This window comes from Halichondria panicea, chromosome 4, assembly GCF_963675165.1.
Source record: "Halichondria panicea chromosome 4, odHalPani1.1, whole genome shotgun sequence".
In the NCBI taxonomy this organism is placed as follows: domain Eukaryota; kingdom Metazoa; phylum Porifera; class Demospongiae; order Suberitida; family Halichondriidae; genus Halichondria; species Halichondria panicea.
Genome location: NC_087380.1, coordinates 792924 through 808674, shown reverse-complemented (window position 1 = coordinate 808674; position 15751 = coordinate 792924). Strand labels below are relative to the sequence as shown.

The 15751-nt window shown below is 45.6% G+C and overlaps 4 protein-coding genes and 1 long non-coding RNA gene across 5 annotated transcripts in view; 4 read left to right on the top strand and 1 right to left on the bottom strand.

Moving 5' to 3' along the window:
• Positions 1 to 5428, top strand: LOC135334798 (mutS protein homolog 5-like). Its single transcript, XM_064530125.1, has 23 exons — positions 1 to 138; positions 202 to 325; positions 431 to 511; positions 561 to 632; positions 793 to 1024; positions 1111 to 1146; positions 1191 to 1276; positions 1339 to 1384; positions 1455 to 1593; positions 1797 to 1931; positions 1988 to 2044; positions 2100 to 2172; positions 2302 to 2417; positions 2516 to 2596; positions 2998 to 3043; positions 3173 to 3311; positions 3549 to 3638; positions 3693 to 3819; positions 3946 to 4095; positions 4222 to 4296; positions 4485 to 4628; positions 4843 to 5054; positions 5246 to 5428. The coding sequence occupies exons 1-23, from the start codon at positions 10 to 12 to the stop codon at positions 5367 to 5369; spliced, it is 2514 nt and encodes an 837-aa protein (XP_064386195.1). The 5' UTR covers positions 1 to 9; the 3' UTR covers positions 5370 to 5428.
• Positions 5429 to 5439: 11 nt separating this feature from the next.
• On the top strand, positions 5440 to 11973 carry LOC135334801 (E3 ubiquitin-protein ligase UHRF1-like). Its single transcript, XM_064530128.1, has 15 exons — positions 5440 to 5697; positions 6131 to 6295; positions 6725 to 6877; positions 6941 to 7089; positions 7326 to 7404; positions 7537 to 7667; positions 7728 to 8021; positions 8294 to 8417; positions 8682 to 8789; positions 9044 to 9255; positions 9439 to 9676; positions 10437 to 10629; positions 10711 to 10856; positions 11157 to 11258; positions 11679 to 11973. Exons 1-15 carry the CDS (start codon positions 5545 to 5547, stop codon positions 11823 to 11825), a joined length of 2394 nt encoding a protein of 797 aa, XP_064386198.1. The 5' UTR covers positions 5440 to 5544; the 3' UTR covers positions 11826 to 11973.
• On the bottom strand, positions 11945 to 12347 carry LOC135334868 (uncharacterized). The gene is made up of 2 exons (XR_010394386.1): positions 12194 to 12347; positions 11945 to 12118 (listed from the first exon to the last, which is right to left on the bottom strand). It is a non-coding gene; the product is annotated as an uncharacterized LOC135334868 (long non-coding RNA).
• The window catches only part of LOC135334771 (CUB and sushi domain-containing protein 1-like), a 36126-nt gene continuing 32355 nt past the window's right edge, over positions 11981 to 15751 (top strand). The window contains exons 1-5 of the mRNA XM_064530079.1: positions 11981 to 12122; positions 12272 to 12598; positions 12655 to 12825; positions 13064 to 13237; positions 13284 to 13466. Coding sequence (XP_064386149.1) covers positions 12014 to 12122; positions 12272 to 12598; positions 12655 to 12825; positions 13064 to 13237; positions 13284 to 13466 — 964 coding nt within the window. The 5' untranslated portion in view covers positions 11981 to 12013. The remainder of the gene's footprint in view (positions 12123 to 12271; positions 12599 to 12654; positions 12826 to 13063; positions 13238 to 13283; positions 13467 to 15751) is intronic.
• On the top strand, positions 13744 to 15706 carry LOC135334698 (E-selectin-like). The gene is made up of 5 exons (XM_064529975.1): positions 13744 to 13930; positions 13985 to 14161; positions 14303 to 14492; positions 14678 to 15262; positions 15408 to 15706. The coding sequence occupies exons 1-5, from the start codon at positions 13744 to 13746 to the stop codon at positions 15583 to 15585; spliced, it is 1317 nt and encodes a 438-aa protein (XP_064386045.1). The 3' UTR covers positions 15586 to 15706.

The window sequence follows — 15751 nt, the reverse complement described above, 5'->3', positions numbered from 1 at the left end:
AGCGGCACCATGGATACCAGTGCCAGTGGTGAGGGCTCCAGCTCTCACCCTAGCATTGAGATGACATCAGCTGACATAGTACACCAGAGAACCAGGGACGTGGGAGACGACTACCTCGAGATATCTGAGACACCTCAGGTAACAAAAATTCCATTACAAACCTCTTAACGAGTTATTGTCCCTCACCCCACTGCACTGCAGATAGTGCTGTGTGCTGCGTACACTGGTGGCTGGATTGGCTTGTCCTACTACACAGTGGAGACTGGCCAGCTGCATCTAATGAATGATCAGAAAGAGGCTGATGATTTCGCACTCTTCAAGAGAGGTATGCCTGAGGGGGGGGGGGGGGAGGCAAGTGCCTCAGGGGCTACCTTATAATTATATTCCCCACTCTAACTTCTTTATAATAGTTATTTCATCAACCATGCAGTGCTGATCCAGGTGGAGCCATCAGTGATTGTCCTGAGCTCAAAGGCAGACAAAGCCATGGTGTCAGTGTCCAAGGACTACGGTACTACGATATTGTATAGTGCCATGAGTCAGTTGCCATCCATCCATAGCTGAGAGTGGTGAGGAAGACAACACACCAGCTCAGACCTGCAGTGTTGAAGTGGTACCTTCAGCAGACTTTAGTAAGCAAATATAATTTATGTCCTCCCTCATTGTATAGCATGCCGTAATATCACACACACACACACACACACACACACACCACACGCACACACATACACACACACCCCACCCACCCACCCACCCACCCACCCACACACACACACACACACACACATACAGAGTATGACCAGTGCAAACGACGCCTCCTCTTCCTTGACCTTCCTGGTGTGGACAAAGAGGCGAGTGAACATCAGAAGCTCCTCCAAATATCCGGACTCATTGACCTCCGTGCTGAGCTGATGGTCCGCAGTGCTGGAGTACTGCTCAAGTTTGTAGAGAAGAGGAGACTGGGTATAGAGCTGGAGGAGTGCACTGCCAGAGTACCACTACTAGCAGTCAAGAACTTCTCTCTGTAAGTTAGGGAGGTCGTTGGTATAATCTAGGATTATTCGTTCTATAAGTATTCTGAAAATTGAAAAATTGATATTTATTTTATAGGGATAGTTTGATGTTGATGGACGAGGCATCATTCTGGTAGGTCCCCTCGAGTCGACTGCTCATCATTTGTTTGCCTCCAGTGGTTTGCAGGTGTTCCGGAAGGAGGCTCACCCGTCAGTCTACAAGGCAGGAGGGGGTGGGGCAAAGGAGGGACTGTCCCTTTTCGGTACGTCCTTTTGAACCCTTTGTGTACTTTGTTTATAATTATTACAATTACCGTAATTATAGGAATTGCCAACAAAACAAAATCTTCTCTCGGCTACAAAATGCTCAAGTAAGTCTCGTATCACATGACGTAGCTATTGTATCACATGACCTAGCTACTGTATCACATGACTACACAGGATGTGGTTCCTTCGTCCGCTGAATGACAAACAGACGCTGACCAATCGACTGGATGCCATCAGTTTCCTGTCGTCCCCTCGTAATGAAGAGGTGGCGACCACTCTGCACAGCTGCATCAAGCAGATCAAGAACATACCAGTGAGTGGCCGTAGTACTCATAACTTGAGTTAGGATTGAGCATTTTTACCGCTAAAAGTTGCATTTTGTAGCCCTTTGAAAGGCCTATCTAATGATATGTTTAGGTTAATATTTTTCTTGTGTTTTTGTATAATAATTATTATAATGGTTTATTTGATCCCTGGTAGAAGATTGTCAGAGAGTATTATATTCCCCTCTCCCAGCGTATCTTGGTTCGGATGAGTAATGCAGTGGCCACCATTAGCGACTGGAAGGCCCTCTACAAGACTGTGTACAACGGTATCTTCATTGGAGATCTCTGTAGAAGTCTCCCCTCCAACATCAGCGTCTTCAAGAGAGTAAGCCCCTGTAATAATCATAATTATAATCAGTTATCTCTCTCTCGTGTGTGTAGACGAGTGAGTGTTTGTGTGAGAGCATTCAGCGAGTGGCAGCACTCATTGATAAAGTGGTGGGTTGGTTAACATGCATGCATAGTTGAAGATGTTTGAATTGTATTTTTGTAGATTGATTTTGATGAATCTGACGTTAATTCTCGATTCTGTGTCAAGTCTAATATTGACAGTGAACTGGATTCAAGTAAGCCACCCCCTCACACACTCCTCACACACTCACACACCTCACACTACACACCTCACACACTCCTCACACACACACACACCTCACACTACACACCTCACACACACGCACACGTCACTCCTCACACAGAACGGGAACTGTTGTATGGCCTCCCTGACCTCCTCACGAGAGCGGCTGAGGCTGAACTAGAGAGCTTCCCTCCAGAGAGTGGGATATCTCACTGCAGCATTGTCTATGTGGCCCAGGTAACAGCAGCTAATATTGGCAACCCCTACAGTACTAGTAAGTACTGCATGGTGTACTATAAAGCTAGCATAATGTTCTGCCTTGTGTCCATGCACAGCTTGGTTACCTGCTGTCCCTCCCACCAGCTGAGGCTGACAAGGTTAAGGACAGTGTAGAGGCTCTGGGACTACAGTTTGTGGTAATGTGCTACATTTTGAGAGTATGCATGTACTATAGTTGGCTGTATAGCTAAAGTTCCGATGATCCAATGTCAAAAATTTTATGATTTTCTGAAAGCTTAGAAGGAGCCCGTTCAGATGGTATGTTCAAATCCCAAATTTGGAACGGGCCATAATTTGTTATTTTTCGGCCTTGGACCATGGGCTATTATTCATGGTATCGCCAAATTGACAAATAATTTTATCTCTCAAATATGAACTTTGATGACACCATTTGAAAGGTCTCTTTCTAAGCTTTCAGAAAATCAGAAAATCGTTGAAATTTGATCCATGGAATTCAAGTTATGGCCGTTCAAAGATGCTCTATTAAATTACGTTATTGAGTGGATTTCGCTCTGTGTATATAATTATGATTATGCAGTTTTCTAACGATCAAGGAATCCACTACAAAACAGATCGGACCAAAGGTACTGTTGGCAATTGTTTGCGGAGTATATTTATATGAAATTTCTGATCTCATATAATTATTTGGAACGCTAATGCAACGCAATAGGCTGCGCAAATACATTATTTGATCCCGTCGATCTCCTGCACAGAGTTGGAGTCCCAGTTAGGTGACACGATGTACGAGGCTCTGGACAGGGAGAGTGAGATCATCCATCGTCTGCAAGAAGTCGTATTGGAACAATCCTCAGAACTTGTGGCCGTCATGGACGTGGCGGCCGAGCTAGACTGGTGAGTGTGTGTGCATCGTGTCCTATGAGACTTGGACGTTTTAGATATCCATCAGTGCAGTAGTTCCCTAGTAACTGTTTGTATAAAATTAATGCTCCCCAAAAGGAAACGTAATACCGTATAGCGGGTAACCCTACCACACACACACACACACACACACACACACACACACACGCCCACACACACACCCCCCACACACACCCCACACACACACGCCCACACACATCCCACACACAGTCTCCTCTCACTGTCTGTGTTTGCTAAAGAGCACAATCTGCTGCGGCCTGAACTGACCAGTGACAATGTCATCTATATCAAGGGAGGAAGGTGGTCCACTCCACACACACCATAACCTACCTCACCTGTCTCCCCGACACACAGGCATCCTCTACAGGAACTGTGTACTAGTCCCTTTGTACCCAATGACTCTAGCTTTGACATGAACCAAGGCAGAGTGAAGCTGCTTACTGGTCCCAATGCAAGTGGAAAGAGTGTCTACCTAAAACAAGTAATTTATCATCTCTAAGCAAAGTACTGTACAAGTTGTAATTTTGCTTCAGTGTAATTGTAGCAACTTTCATTGCTTATAACTAGGATTGTGCTATTCTCGTCATTTGTCCATCCTTCTGTTCAGGTTGGTCTGATAGTATTCATGGCTCACATTGGCAGCTTTGTGCCGGCCGAGTATGCCAAGATTGGACTACTGGACGGACTGTTCACTCGAGTGAGGACAAGGGAGTCGGTCTCACTAGCTCTGTCTACATTCATGATAGATATGAACCAGGTATAGATATAATGCACGCGTGTGTACATAGCTAACAGTGGAACCCCTCTCAATGGTCACTCCTGTAGAAAGGCGCTTGTGCTTGTGCTTGTGCTGCAGTAAATAAGTATACGATAATTAATGCAGGTATCAATGGCACTGAAACTAAGTACAGAAAAATCGCTGGTCATTTTGGACGAATTTGGGAAAGGCACGGCCACAGTAAGTGGATAATGAATTATTACCCCCCACCACACACACACACACACACACACACACACACACACACGCACGCACACACACACGCACACACACACACACACACACACACACACACACACACACACACACACACACACACACACACACACACACACACACACACACACACACACACACACACACACTAGGTGGATGGTCTGAGTCTGTTGGTGTCCTCACTGCGTCAGTGGCTGAGTAGAGAGGACCACTGCCCCAACATCATAGTCTCCACTCACTTCCATAGCATCATTCAACAAAAGCTGCTACCAGACTCAACCCTCATCGAATATCTGGTATGTCGTTCAGTTCGCTACATTCTATTATCAAGAGTAGCTAGTCCTTGCTATAGGATAATATGTTTGAGAGGATCGAGATACATAATTACGTTTAAAAAACCAATCACAAAGCTTTTTAGGTGTTTTTACTCTCATTATAGGCATACTGGTCAAGGCTTTTATTTTCACATTTTTTCACTGAATTTAATATAAATATTGTCCTTCTACACAGACAATGGACACGCTGCATGATAATGATGATCTGGTGTTTCTCTATAAGCTCATACGAGGTGTGACCTGCTCTAGCTACGCCTGCAAGGTTGCCGCGGCGATGGGTATAGAACGGAGTATAATTGATCGAGGGTCAGAGGTCACTGAGCTCATCAGTCAGAACAAGCCAGTGACTAGGAGGGACTCTCCCGCCATGGAGCACGCTCACACACAGTGAGTGCCTGGGGGTACATGTAGAAACGTTTTTAATACAAATTTTATTCCATTATTTCTGAATGCACTTAATTGTGAGTATATAGTTATATTTAGCATAAAATTATGTGCATTTTTTCATACATGTAACTGTGTAACTGTTGATCTGATCTATATAGCGTTATTAAAGCGTGTTGTGTTTTCTTCTGCAGGTGTTCTGCACTTGTGGCAAAGTTTCTGCAACTGAATCTAGCGACTGATGACATGCAAGCCTTCCTGAAAGCAGTGCTAGCTCTAGCAGATAGACAAACAGTTGCTACTCATCACAATTCATGATAGCTCAGTGTTATATGAAGTTATATGAAAGTGTACCGCATTGTTGTCAATGTTTGCGCATGCGCAGTAGGGGCCGCGTGGACTTAGAGATTCAACGATAGTAAACAGGTAGTTCTCTCACCAAGAAGACCTCTTATCACCAAACAAGTATCACTGCACCGTACTGAGGGCCAAGATGTGGATACAAGTGCGGACAATGGACGGGCGCAAAAATGTCCGTATCGACGACCTGAGCAAACTCACCAAGATAGAGGAGCTGAGAGAGATGTTGGTAGAGCCCTTCGAAGCCGAGGTGGAGAAACAGCGACTCTTCTACAGGGGAAAACAAGTGAGGGAGAATGGGTCCATCTGTGTGCACTGTGGGACATGGTTCGAGCGTGTCGCCTGTAGATCTATAGTGCACGGGGGCATATGGGATACAGTGTTTCACAATCATAAGCGTGTTGCCGAGTTACATACTGACATGTTGGTGTTGTAGTGATGGTATGGCTGGTGATGTATGTTACACGTGGAGTGCTGATTGTGTTGGAGTGTACTAGTGCTGGCTTAATGCTTAATTACTTCTAAATCACACAAGTTAGGGGTGTTTCAGGAAACCTCACAAGTGCCTGTAAACACTCCATTAGTCTTGGTTGACTACCGCAGCAGGTGTTACCTAAGTATTGCCAATAACACACACACACACACACACACACCCCACACACACACCCCACACAAACACACACACCCCACACACACACACACGCCCACACCACACACAGTTGGAGGATGGTCACACACTGTTTGACTATGATGTTGGACTGAATGAGATTGTGCAGCTTCTGATAAGGAATATACCAGTCGAGAGTAAGGTGACAGCCAGCGACCAATCAGATGAGAGCAAGGCTGAAAACGAAGTGGGAGCTGGCGGAGATGATATGGACACTGTGAGCTGTGTGTGTGGGTGGGAGCTGTGTGCGTGTGAGAGCTGTGTGTGTGGGTAGGGGCGTGTGGGATGTGTGCGTGTGAGAGCTGTGTGTGTGGGTGGGGGCGTGTGGGATGTGTGCGTGTGAGAGCTGTGTGTGTGGGTGGGGGCTGTGTGTGTGTGGGTATGTGATGTACATTTGTAGAATGGCTGTCTACCTTTGAACTCTCATGTGTGCATGTGTGTGTGTGTTTATGCCCAGTGTGGGCATGCATTGGTTGTTGAGTTCCTTGCTTTGGTTCCTATCTGTGGTCCACTGTGTCTAATCTTGTTAGCTGTTCCCTAGGAAACACCACCACCTTACACTGATTATAAGCCATCAAACAAGTGCAGTTGTGCTCTGCTAATAATGATTTATGGTAATGATAATGTCTGTTCATCCTCCATCCAGACTGAAGCTACTAGCAATGGTAAAGCTACCAATGGTGGAACAAACGGTAAAGCAAATGGTAAAGCTGATTCCACCAATGGGGATGCAAATGGTGAGGCCAATGGACATGCTCCTGAGGGCAATGGTGAGGCAGGCACTGCTGGACAGTACAAGGTATAACATTTGATAACATTTCCAGTGTCTGGGGTAACTTCGATTGACTCCATTCTGCTGCAGGTTGGAGATAAAGTTGATGCAAAGGATCGGCGAATGGGAGCATGGTTTGAGGCCCTGGTTGTCAAGGTAACGACAGATCCCGCCCCCTCCTCCAGTAGTGAAGAGCCTGATAGCGAGACTACAACACAATATCATGTCAAGTTTGATGAGTAAGTTGCTGGGTTGAAACTGAACCATTAACTGGTTGAAACTAATCGAGGTTAGAGTTTGTTTGAGCATTTAATTAGTTTTGTAAACCACAGTCTTGAATGTTTAGCACTGTGAGATCATGGTCAATGCTGGAGGGTCTACCTGTGTGTGTGTGTGTGGGTGTGTGTGTGTGTGTGTGTGTGTGTGTGTGTGTGTGGGTGTGTGTGTGTGGGTGTGTACTCCCCTCTCCCTGTAGCTACAGTGATGATGATCCTACTGTGGTGACCAGGGAGGACGTAAGGACAAGGGCCAGATACAGACTACAGTGGGAACAGGTACACACACGCACACACACACACACACAGTGAAGCTTGTCAGCCATTTTTATAACTTGTTTACTATACTTGTATGTATTCGGTTTTTTTTATTATTGTGTAACTTGTTCATTTTGTTCCCCTGTGCTGTAGGTGTCAGTGGGCACTGTTGCCATGGTGAACTACAACCCGGATGCCCCCAAGGAGAGGGGTTTTTGGTACGATGCTGAAATTACACGAAAAGTTGATAAAAAGAAAGAAATATATTGCAAACTAATACTAGGGTAAGTACGGTATCATCTCACTGACATTACAATAATTATAATATTTCTCTCTATTTAAAGGAGCAATGCTGACGCTTCTGAGGAGGTGAAACTACATTTTACAGATGAGCTGTTTCGTATTGATGGTTGTGAGGGGGCGGAGACTAACGGTGATGAGGGGGAGTCCCGTACCAAGAAGCCAGACTGTAACGTTTGTAAGGACAATCCTCGACGGAAGTGCAAGTCATGTGCATGCAGTGTATGCGGTGGTAAGAACGATCCTGACAAGCAGATCCTCTGTGATGAGTGTGATCAGGCCTACCATCTCTGGTGCCTCAGTACACCACTCCAGACTGTGCCCGAGGAGGATGAATGGTGAGACCTCGCTAGGCCCTGGTCCTGGGCCCACTGTAGCTGTGGCTGCCACTAGGCCTTGGTCCTGGGCCCACTGTAGCTATGGCTGCCACTAGGCCCTGGTCCTGCCCACTGTAGCTGTGGCTGCCACTAGGCCCTGGTCCTGGGCCACTGTAGCTGTGGCTGCCACTAGGCCCTGGTCCTGGGCCCACTGTAGCTATGGCTGCCACTAGGCCCTGGTCCTGGGCCCACTGTAGCTATGGTTATGCATTCACCCCCCCTCTCCCCTGTAGGTATTGTCCTGATTGTAAGACAGACAAGTCTGAAGTGATTGGTGCAGGGGAGAAGATGAAAATGAGTAAGAAGAAGGCAAACATGGTCTCCAACAAGAGAGAGAGTAGCAGAGACTGGGGAAAGGTGAACCACACTGTGCGGTAGAGGGTGGCCGTATAGACTGTTGGATTTACATTATTTGATTTTAAACCATAACGTTTTTTACATTGGATCAACGGTACTAAAGTTATGGCTGTTGAAAGATATTCAGCTACAATCCTCCTCCCCTTCGTTTAATCAATGGCATGTTTAGAAGTAAAAAGCCTGTAAAGTACGTAATAATGTAAAGTACGTGTATAATCTTTGCTTATATTAGCTATGACAATCTCTTGTCCCCCTCTCCCTCAGGGCATGGCATGTGTGGGTCGCACCAAGGTATGTACTATTGTACCCTCCAACCATTTCGGACCCATCCCTGGAGTACCAATTGGATCCATGTGGAAGTTCAGAGTTCAGGTAACTACACTCTAACCACCAACTTTAATTCTAATATTCGTGCAGCTCATTGTTGAGTTGCAAGTTGCACATTAATAATTTAAATTTTCAGAAAAATATGAGAATTCTGACCGTACGAAAATAACGTATATTTTAATATTCGTACAGCTCAGAATAGTGATGTAGAACCTGTTGGCTTTGCTCATACTAATTTAAATTTTCGGATTAAAAATCTACCAACGGTATAATGGTGCTCTAACTGTCTTCCTGTGTAGGTGAGTGAGAGTGGTGTCCACCGTCCACACGTTGCTGGTATCCATGGTCGCGAGGATGACGGCGCCTACTCCATCGTGTTGTCAGGTGGATACGATGATGACCAGGATAACGGTGAGGAGTTCACGTACTCTGGGAGTGGAGGTCGTGACCTCTCGGGCAACAAGAGAACGGCCAAACAGTCGATGGACCAGAAGCTCACAGCCATGAACAGGTACACTCATCATTGGATCGAATCAATGGCCGTAACTAAAATTCAATTTCAGTTATTTTACTATTTTTTGAAAGCTTAGATTGAGCCCTTTCAGATGGCATGCTCATAGATCAATTGTTGACAATTTTCAATATTTTATAGAGCACTGTTTCAACCACCCCATACCCCCCCTACCCCCCACAGGGCGCTTGCTCGTACGTGTGACTGCCCCCTCAATGACAAGACAGGTGGTAGTGCTCGGAAGTGGACAAACAGCAAACCAGTGAGAGTGGTGCGGAACTACAAGGGACGGAAGAGTTCAGAGTACGCCCCCGAGGAGGGGAACAGGTACGATGGGATCTACAAGGTGGTCAAGTACTGGCCAGAGAAGAACAAGAATGGATTCATTGTCTGGAAGTACCTATTCAGGAGAGATGATGAGGTAGGTACACTTCAAGGAAAGACCATTAGAAACGTTTTTGCAGATTAGTTTTCGCCGAATAGCAGCCTTTTTGCATTTAATATACAGTAGACTCTCGTTAATCCGGTCACCCTTGGGACCATGCAGCTTGGCCGGAATAGCGAGGTGGCTGTACTTCAGATAATTAGCCGCGGCTTAAAAACGACCTTACCTCGAATCTAATCACTGATTTGCAGTTCTTGTCTCGAGGATAATGAAAGATAATGAATCATTCTGCTCTCTATTTAAGTGTAATCCAATTTTATTTATTAAACCACACCCAAAACATCATATCCGGCCGTAATACACATATAAAATTACATTGAAAACGTTATTTGGGACAGTCAGCACTGGCCGGTAAACGGAATAGCGAGTGGCCGTACTTCAGGTCGAGTTTTGTGCAGTAAACATATAGCTAGCATTCCGTGCCAAACCAAATGGCCGGTATATCGAGGTGGCCGCATTTCAGAGAGCCGGAATAGCGAGAGTCTACTGTAATTTTAATATTGAGTATGAATGTTACTTAATCAGCAAACATTATACCCTTGATTTATACCCTGTGTGTTAATTAGTATAGGTGCGTGAGGTACGCTCGTAGGAGGTAGTTACTGTACCAGTGTTGGCAGTCGTACTAAAGGCATGATATGTATATGTACTGCAATCAAGAGCCTCTATTTTATGCTATAATATAATACTAGTGTCACCAGTTACCCTTCTCCCTCTCTCCTCCTCTCTCTGACAGTCTCATGCTCCCTGGACTCGTGAGGGCAAGAAGGCCATTAAGAAGTTAGGCCTCACCATGGAGTATCCTGATGGCTACCTCGAGGCTCAGGCTGCCAAGAAACAGAGCAAAGAAGCGGAGGCTGATGATGGGGCGGGGTCAGAGGAGGAGGCAGACAACAAGGGGAAGAGGGGACGGAAGAGAAAGGCTCCTGGTATGTGTATCTGATATACTTTAGTCTGTGATTGTCGCTTTAGCTATTATTGATTTAGCTATTGCTTTTAATTTCGTGCAGACTCCAAGGCTCCTGGTTCCCCTGCCAAGAAGAGTAAGCAACCTCGGTACGAGCTGAGCAAAGGTCAGAGGTCACTCATCAAGGCTGACACAGTCAACAGCAAAGTGTGGGAGGAGCTACTAGCCTCGTCCAAAGATGAGGGCTCAGTGAGTCACTAGCTGCCTGGAAGCACTGTATGACTCTGTATAGTAATCCTTATAGCTTATAGGGACATGTACTGGCATGCAGTACTTACCTGGTACTATGACTATGTTATTATATGTGTTATTACTTTATTGAGAAAACACGAAGCAGCTTTGTTTGTTATCATTGGGTTTAGAGTACACCCTATGTATACTGTACCTACTGTATGTGTATGCTGTACTGTTACTGTAGTGTACTGTACCTACTCTATTGCATTGTAGTGTACTGTAGTGTATATTCATTTGCATTGTTCTCTCCCTAAGGCTGGTCTGCTGAGTCGTATCCAGGAGACATTCAACTGCATCGTGTGTCAGGAGGTGGTCTACCAGCCCGTCACTACCACCTGCAGTCACAACATCTGTAAGGTGGGGAGAAACCACTGACCACTAGAGATCACTAATGTACTGTGGCTTTGTAGTGTGGCTTCATAACATAGCTAATGAGCGGCAGCTCAAGATTGATAAGATTTTATATCAGAGGAGGCGTGCCTCGATTAGGCTAATTGCCTCTGCAATAACCTTGAGTGTGGGCGTATAATCGAGGCGTGGTTACGCCGACGCTCAAGGTTATTGCAGAGGCAATTAGCCTAATCGAGGCACGCGTGTCGGACCTCCTCTGATTTTATAGATCTATATCTTTATTTTACATAGATCTACCGTTTACAATTGCTATTTTGCATCCATCATGGTTTTGTTTTCAATGAGTATCTTATGCAAGTGTACACTACCCCCACTGCGTCCCTCACTTCCCCCCCCCACACACACACATACACACCCACACACTAGACGTGTCTGAGTCGTTCCTTCAAGGTGGACGTGTACAGCTGCCCCAACTGTCGTCATGACCTGGGCAAGGACTATGCCATGACAGTCAACAAGTCCCTACAGGCAGTACTATTGGACCTGTTCCCTGGATACAATGGAGGGAGATGACACTACACACACTAACTGGGACCACTGAACAGTGTTATTCTATAGAACTGCAATTTAATGTGCACACTTCCTTATCATGACTTTGTATAGTGTGTGCTTTCAGTATGAATCCAATCAGATTCTCAAGAATGCAATTAATTAATTTTGAGCAATATATATCAGCTAACCTAGCAAGAGTTTAATATAGGATGAATAATGAACTCTTGGCTACAAGAATAATGAGAATGTTCCCCTCAAGGTTATTTCTCTGCTGTCTGCTGGGAAGTGCTTCTCTTGTGTATGGACAGCAGCCTCTGAGTGAGTTGATATAGATCATGCATAGATACTATCATACAGTCAGCTATAATTATGGCTAAGCTAATACTAACCTGTGCTATTGGATAGTAGATGAAACAAGTATTATAGGTTTGGTATCAGAGCATCAATTATTGTATTTTGGCATACAGCTGGACTGGCAGCATCCAATGAATTCGGTGATGGCACTGACCACACTGGAGAGATCATCTCATTCTCTGATGTTGGATCAGGATATAGTGGTCTACCACGTCCCTGGTTTTGCTTCACCGTAGATACTGATAGTGTATTGTGGCTGTTCCCCGATGGGAGTGAATTGCAATTTGAAAGTGAATCATTACCAGTTCAGGACGAAGTGTTCATCAGAGATATTCCTAATTTTGGCGTTGCTCTGTATCGTGGTCCCACACACTTCAGTCCTGATGGAGAACATTGCTGTGTGAGGACTGCCACCAATGAGAGGAGATGTGTCACCTTCAGTGAGTGCTGACTATAATTATTGTCTATGTCCAATACTAACCCCCACCCCCCACAGCTCCCTGCCCCACACTGAGTCCCCTGTCTAATGGAACGATCTCATACGATGCAGACACCAACATGGCCACCTACACCTGTGACCCTGGGTACGCTGTGACGACCATCTCATCCATCACCTGTAATGATGTCACAATGCAGTGGAGTAGCACTGTGAGACCCACTTGTGAACGTAAGAGTAACTATTATCAAGATTTTTCTAGCATTGTCATTAAATTTTGTCCTGGCCATCTGTACCCACCAAGAGTGTAAAATTGCTTTCATTATAATGTGTGCAGTCAGCACCACTACCTGCTCTGACTTGCCTGCTGCAACCAATGGAATGATTGGCTATAATGCAGAGACCATGAATACTAGACCAGTGAACACCGTGGCCACCTGTTTTTAAAGCTTATTATTATACACTGCAGTTGTTGACTGTGGCCCCCTCACCGACCCCTCCAATGGTATGGTTGATACACCCAGTACCACCTTTGAGAGCACAGCTACCTACACCTGTAACCCTGGCTACCAGATGACTGGACTGATGGTGAGGACGTGTACTGCTAGTGGATGGAGCACTGGAGATGACCCTGTCTGTACTGGTGAGGGGGATGTGTTGTTGAACTGATATCAAGTGTTCCCCCACAGCTATCTGTCCTCTCCTCACCCTCACCAATGGATTCATCGTCTACGATCCACCCTCATCCCCCGTACTAGAGGGAGCCATGGCTACACAGAGCTGTGTCACTGGGTACACCGTGTTAGCTGGTGGAGGCACTAGGACCTGTCAGTCTGATAGATCATGGAGTGGAACACCCCTCACTTGTACACGTATGTACTCAAACTGACGACTTTAGGAGTTATATTTAACTAAATGCTATTTCTATTCAGTGATTTGCTACAACGTCCAACTACCGCCCAATGGAGTGGTGACCTACAGCGACCCCACCATTCCCAGAGCTGTGGGTTCCACGGTTACCTACAGCTGTATCTCTGGGTATGAATTCAGTGGAGGTGTACCAAGGACCTGTACTGCCAGTGGGTGGTCTGATGGTGGTAGTCCAACTTGTACAGGTTAGAAGTTAAATAGGCACATTGTACACATGTAATGTTGTTCCTTACAGTTAGCTGTGGATCATTGAGTGATCCTATCAATGGAAGAGTCACTACAACAGGGACCACCCTCTCAAGCATTGCTACCTACACCTGTGACACTGGCTACACACGTAGTGGAGATATGACCAGGACTTGTCAGGCTAATAGAGACTGGACTGGGTCAGAACCTTCCTGTAATCGTGAGTACAGTATGACCATCAATAATCAAATACAAATTAATTTTTGTTGTTTAGCTGTTGACTGTGGTTCCCTGGACGCCCTCTCTAATGGAGCAGTGGACACATCCTCTGGAACCACCTTCATGATGACTGCTACCTACACCTGTAACACTGGATACACTCTCATTGGAGCAAACACTCGGACTTGTGGTATTGATGGACAGTGGACTCCAGATGCTCCAACCTGTTTACGTACGCAAGTTATTAGCAACATCAATTGTATGTTTACATTAGCTGTCTATAATTCATGTGGTCCACCTGTTGTCATCTGTCGTCCCATTAGATGTGTTTACTCAGGTTTAAACTGAAACTACATTGTTATGATGTTCACAGAGCTCCTAGCTGTGATCACCTCCAGTGGTGGTCCAATGGCTGGTCAGAGTTTCTCCCTCACTTGTTCCCTGAGTGGAGGGGCCTCTCTACAACCCACCCTCTCCTACCAGTGGACGAGGGAGGGAGGGTCACTCATGACCAGCACAGCAACCCTCAACTTTGACACTCTCTACTTGTCAGACGCTGGTCAGTACAGCTGTCAGGTCATCCTTACCTCCAGTCAGCTTGAGGGGGGACACACTGTAGCTGCTCACTACACCATTGAGTTCAGGAGTAAGTGCCACTATGTCTAGACATTGTATCCATTTAAGTAAAATCATTTATGGACTGTGCATAGCTAGTGCTCATGTTGTGACCGTTAATTTGTTTTTTCAGCACTCAACATTCAACTTTTCGTCTGGATGGAATAACAAACTGTGAGGTGTACATTGACTTAGAGACAACGGCCAAAGCCAGTGACATCACTACAAGACTATCTCAAGGTGTTGAAGGATTGTGTGCTTGTGGGTTCAGCCCCTCCCTTCTCACTGACGAGTTCATTGATTGTTTCGAGGGCTCCTCTAGTCATGTGACCTACAGAGTTGTTTTGACTGGAACAGAGAATGTATCTGCTGTGGAATTAATTTCTTTAACTGAACAATGGATCAAGGACACTCGAAGCATCATAGTACAAAGTACCCGACTTGGTTTGACAAACACTTGCCCTATGGTGATCACTGACAGAAATAGTCCAGAGTGCCCTGAGGACATCACTAATCGGACAACTGCTACTACCTCACCCACAGAGAGTGTAGTGGTCAATGTTGGTGCAGTGGCTGGTTGGGTGGTTGCTGGAGTCTTGGTCATTGCTGTGCTAGTACTGATCGTATTGCTTGTGCTGGTTATGCTGTTGTTACTAAGGCTACGGAGGTCTGGATCCAAGGACATGAGTGATGAGAAGACAGGCAGCCAACCAACACAGTGAGTGTTAGTGTGCATGGTCTGTGAATGAAGTAGCTGTACATACCAGTGTGGTTGTATAGAGAGCTTCTGCCCTTATACTAGAATAATTATAATTATGTACATGTGAGTTAATGTATTCCATATATTATTCTATTTCGTGCAGACTACCCCCAGTGGTGATGAGTCATCTCCCCTCCCATGATTACGAGGGGTTGAGCAAACTACAAGAGGAGGCTACCTATGAGGTGGTGGACCAGCCACGCCCCCCTCCTCCTGCAGACTACCAGCTCTCAGCCTGTGCAGCTTATGCACCCACTGACTGCAACACAGAGAACAAGTAGACACTGTAACAACACAGTCTAGTTTGTCAATGTATGTGTCACTGTTTATGTAGTTTATAGCAAGTTGTTATTGATCTTAGATATTGTCTACTGAAGGCAAAGATCGATTATTATTCATTGACGCCCACTTGTCACTGATTGATCAACAAGTGCGTGGGTGGATGAC

Bases quoted from the DNA above. Each gene is read 5' to 3' on its own strand.
- LOC135334798 (XM_064530125.1), top strand. From the start codon at position 10: ATGGATACCAGTGCCAGTGGTGAGGGCTCCAGCTCTCACCCTAGCATT. The intron at 2,597-2,997 runs GTAATGTGCTAC...ATGATTATGCAG, and splicing joins CTCTGGGACTACAGTTTGTG to TTTTCTAACGATCAAGGAAT. The intron at 4,297-4,484 runs GTAAGTGGATAA...CACACACACTAG, and splicing joins TTGGGAAAGGCACGGCCACA to GTGGATGGTCTGAGTCTGTT.
- LOC135334801 (XM_064530128.1), top strand. From the start codon at position 5,545: ATGTGGATACAAGTGCGGACAATGGACGGGCGCAAAAATGTCCGTATC. The intron at 7,090-7,325 runs GTAAGTTGCTGG...CTCTCCCTGTAG, and splicing joins TATCATGTCAAGTTTGATGA to CTACAGTGATGATGATCCTA. The intron at 9,256-9,438 runs GTACACTCATCA...TACCCCCCACAG, and splicing joins AAGCTCACAGCCATGAACAG to GGCGCTTGCTCGTACGTGTG.
- LOC135334698 (XM_064529975.1), top strand. From the start codon at position 13,744: ATGTTGTTCCTTACAGTTAGCTGTGGATCATTGAGTGATCCTATCAAT. The intron at 14,493-14,677 runs GTACAGCTGTCA...TTGTTTTTTCAG, and splicing joins TACTTGTCAGACGCTGGTCA to CACTCAACATTCAACTTTTC. The intron at 15,263-15,407 runs GTGAGTGTTAGT...TATTTCGTGCAG, and splicing joins ACAGGCAGCCAACCAACACA to ACTACCCCCAGTGGTGATGA.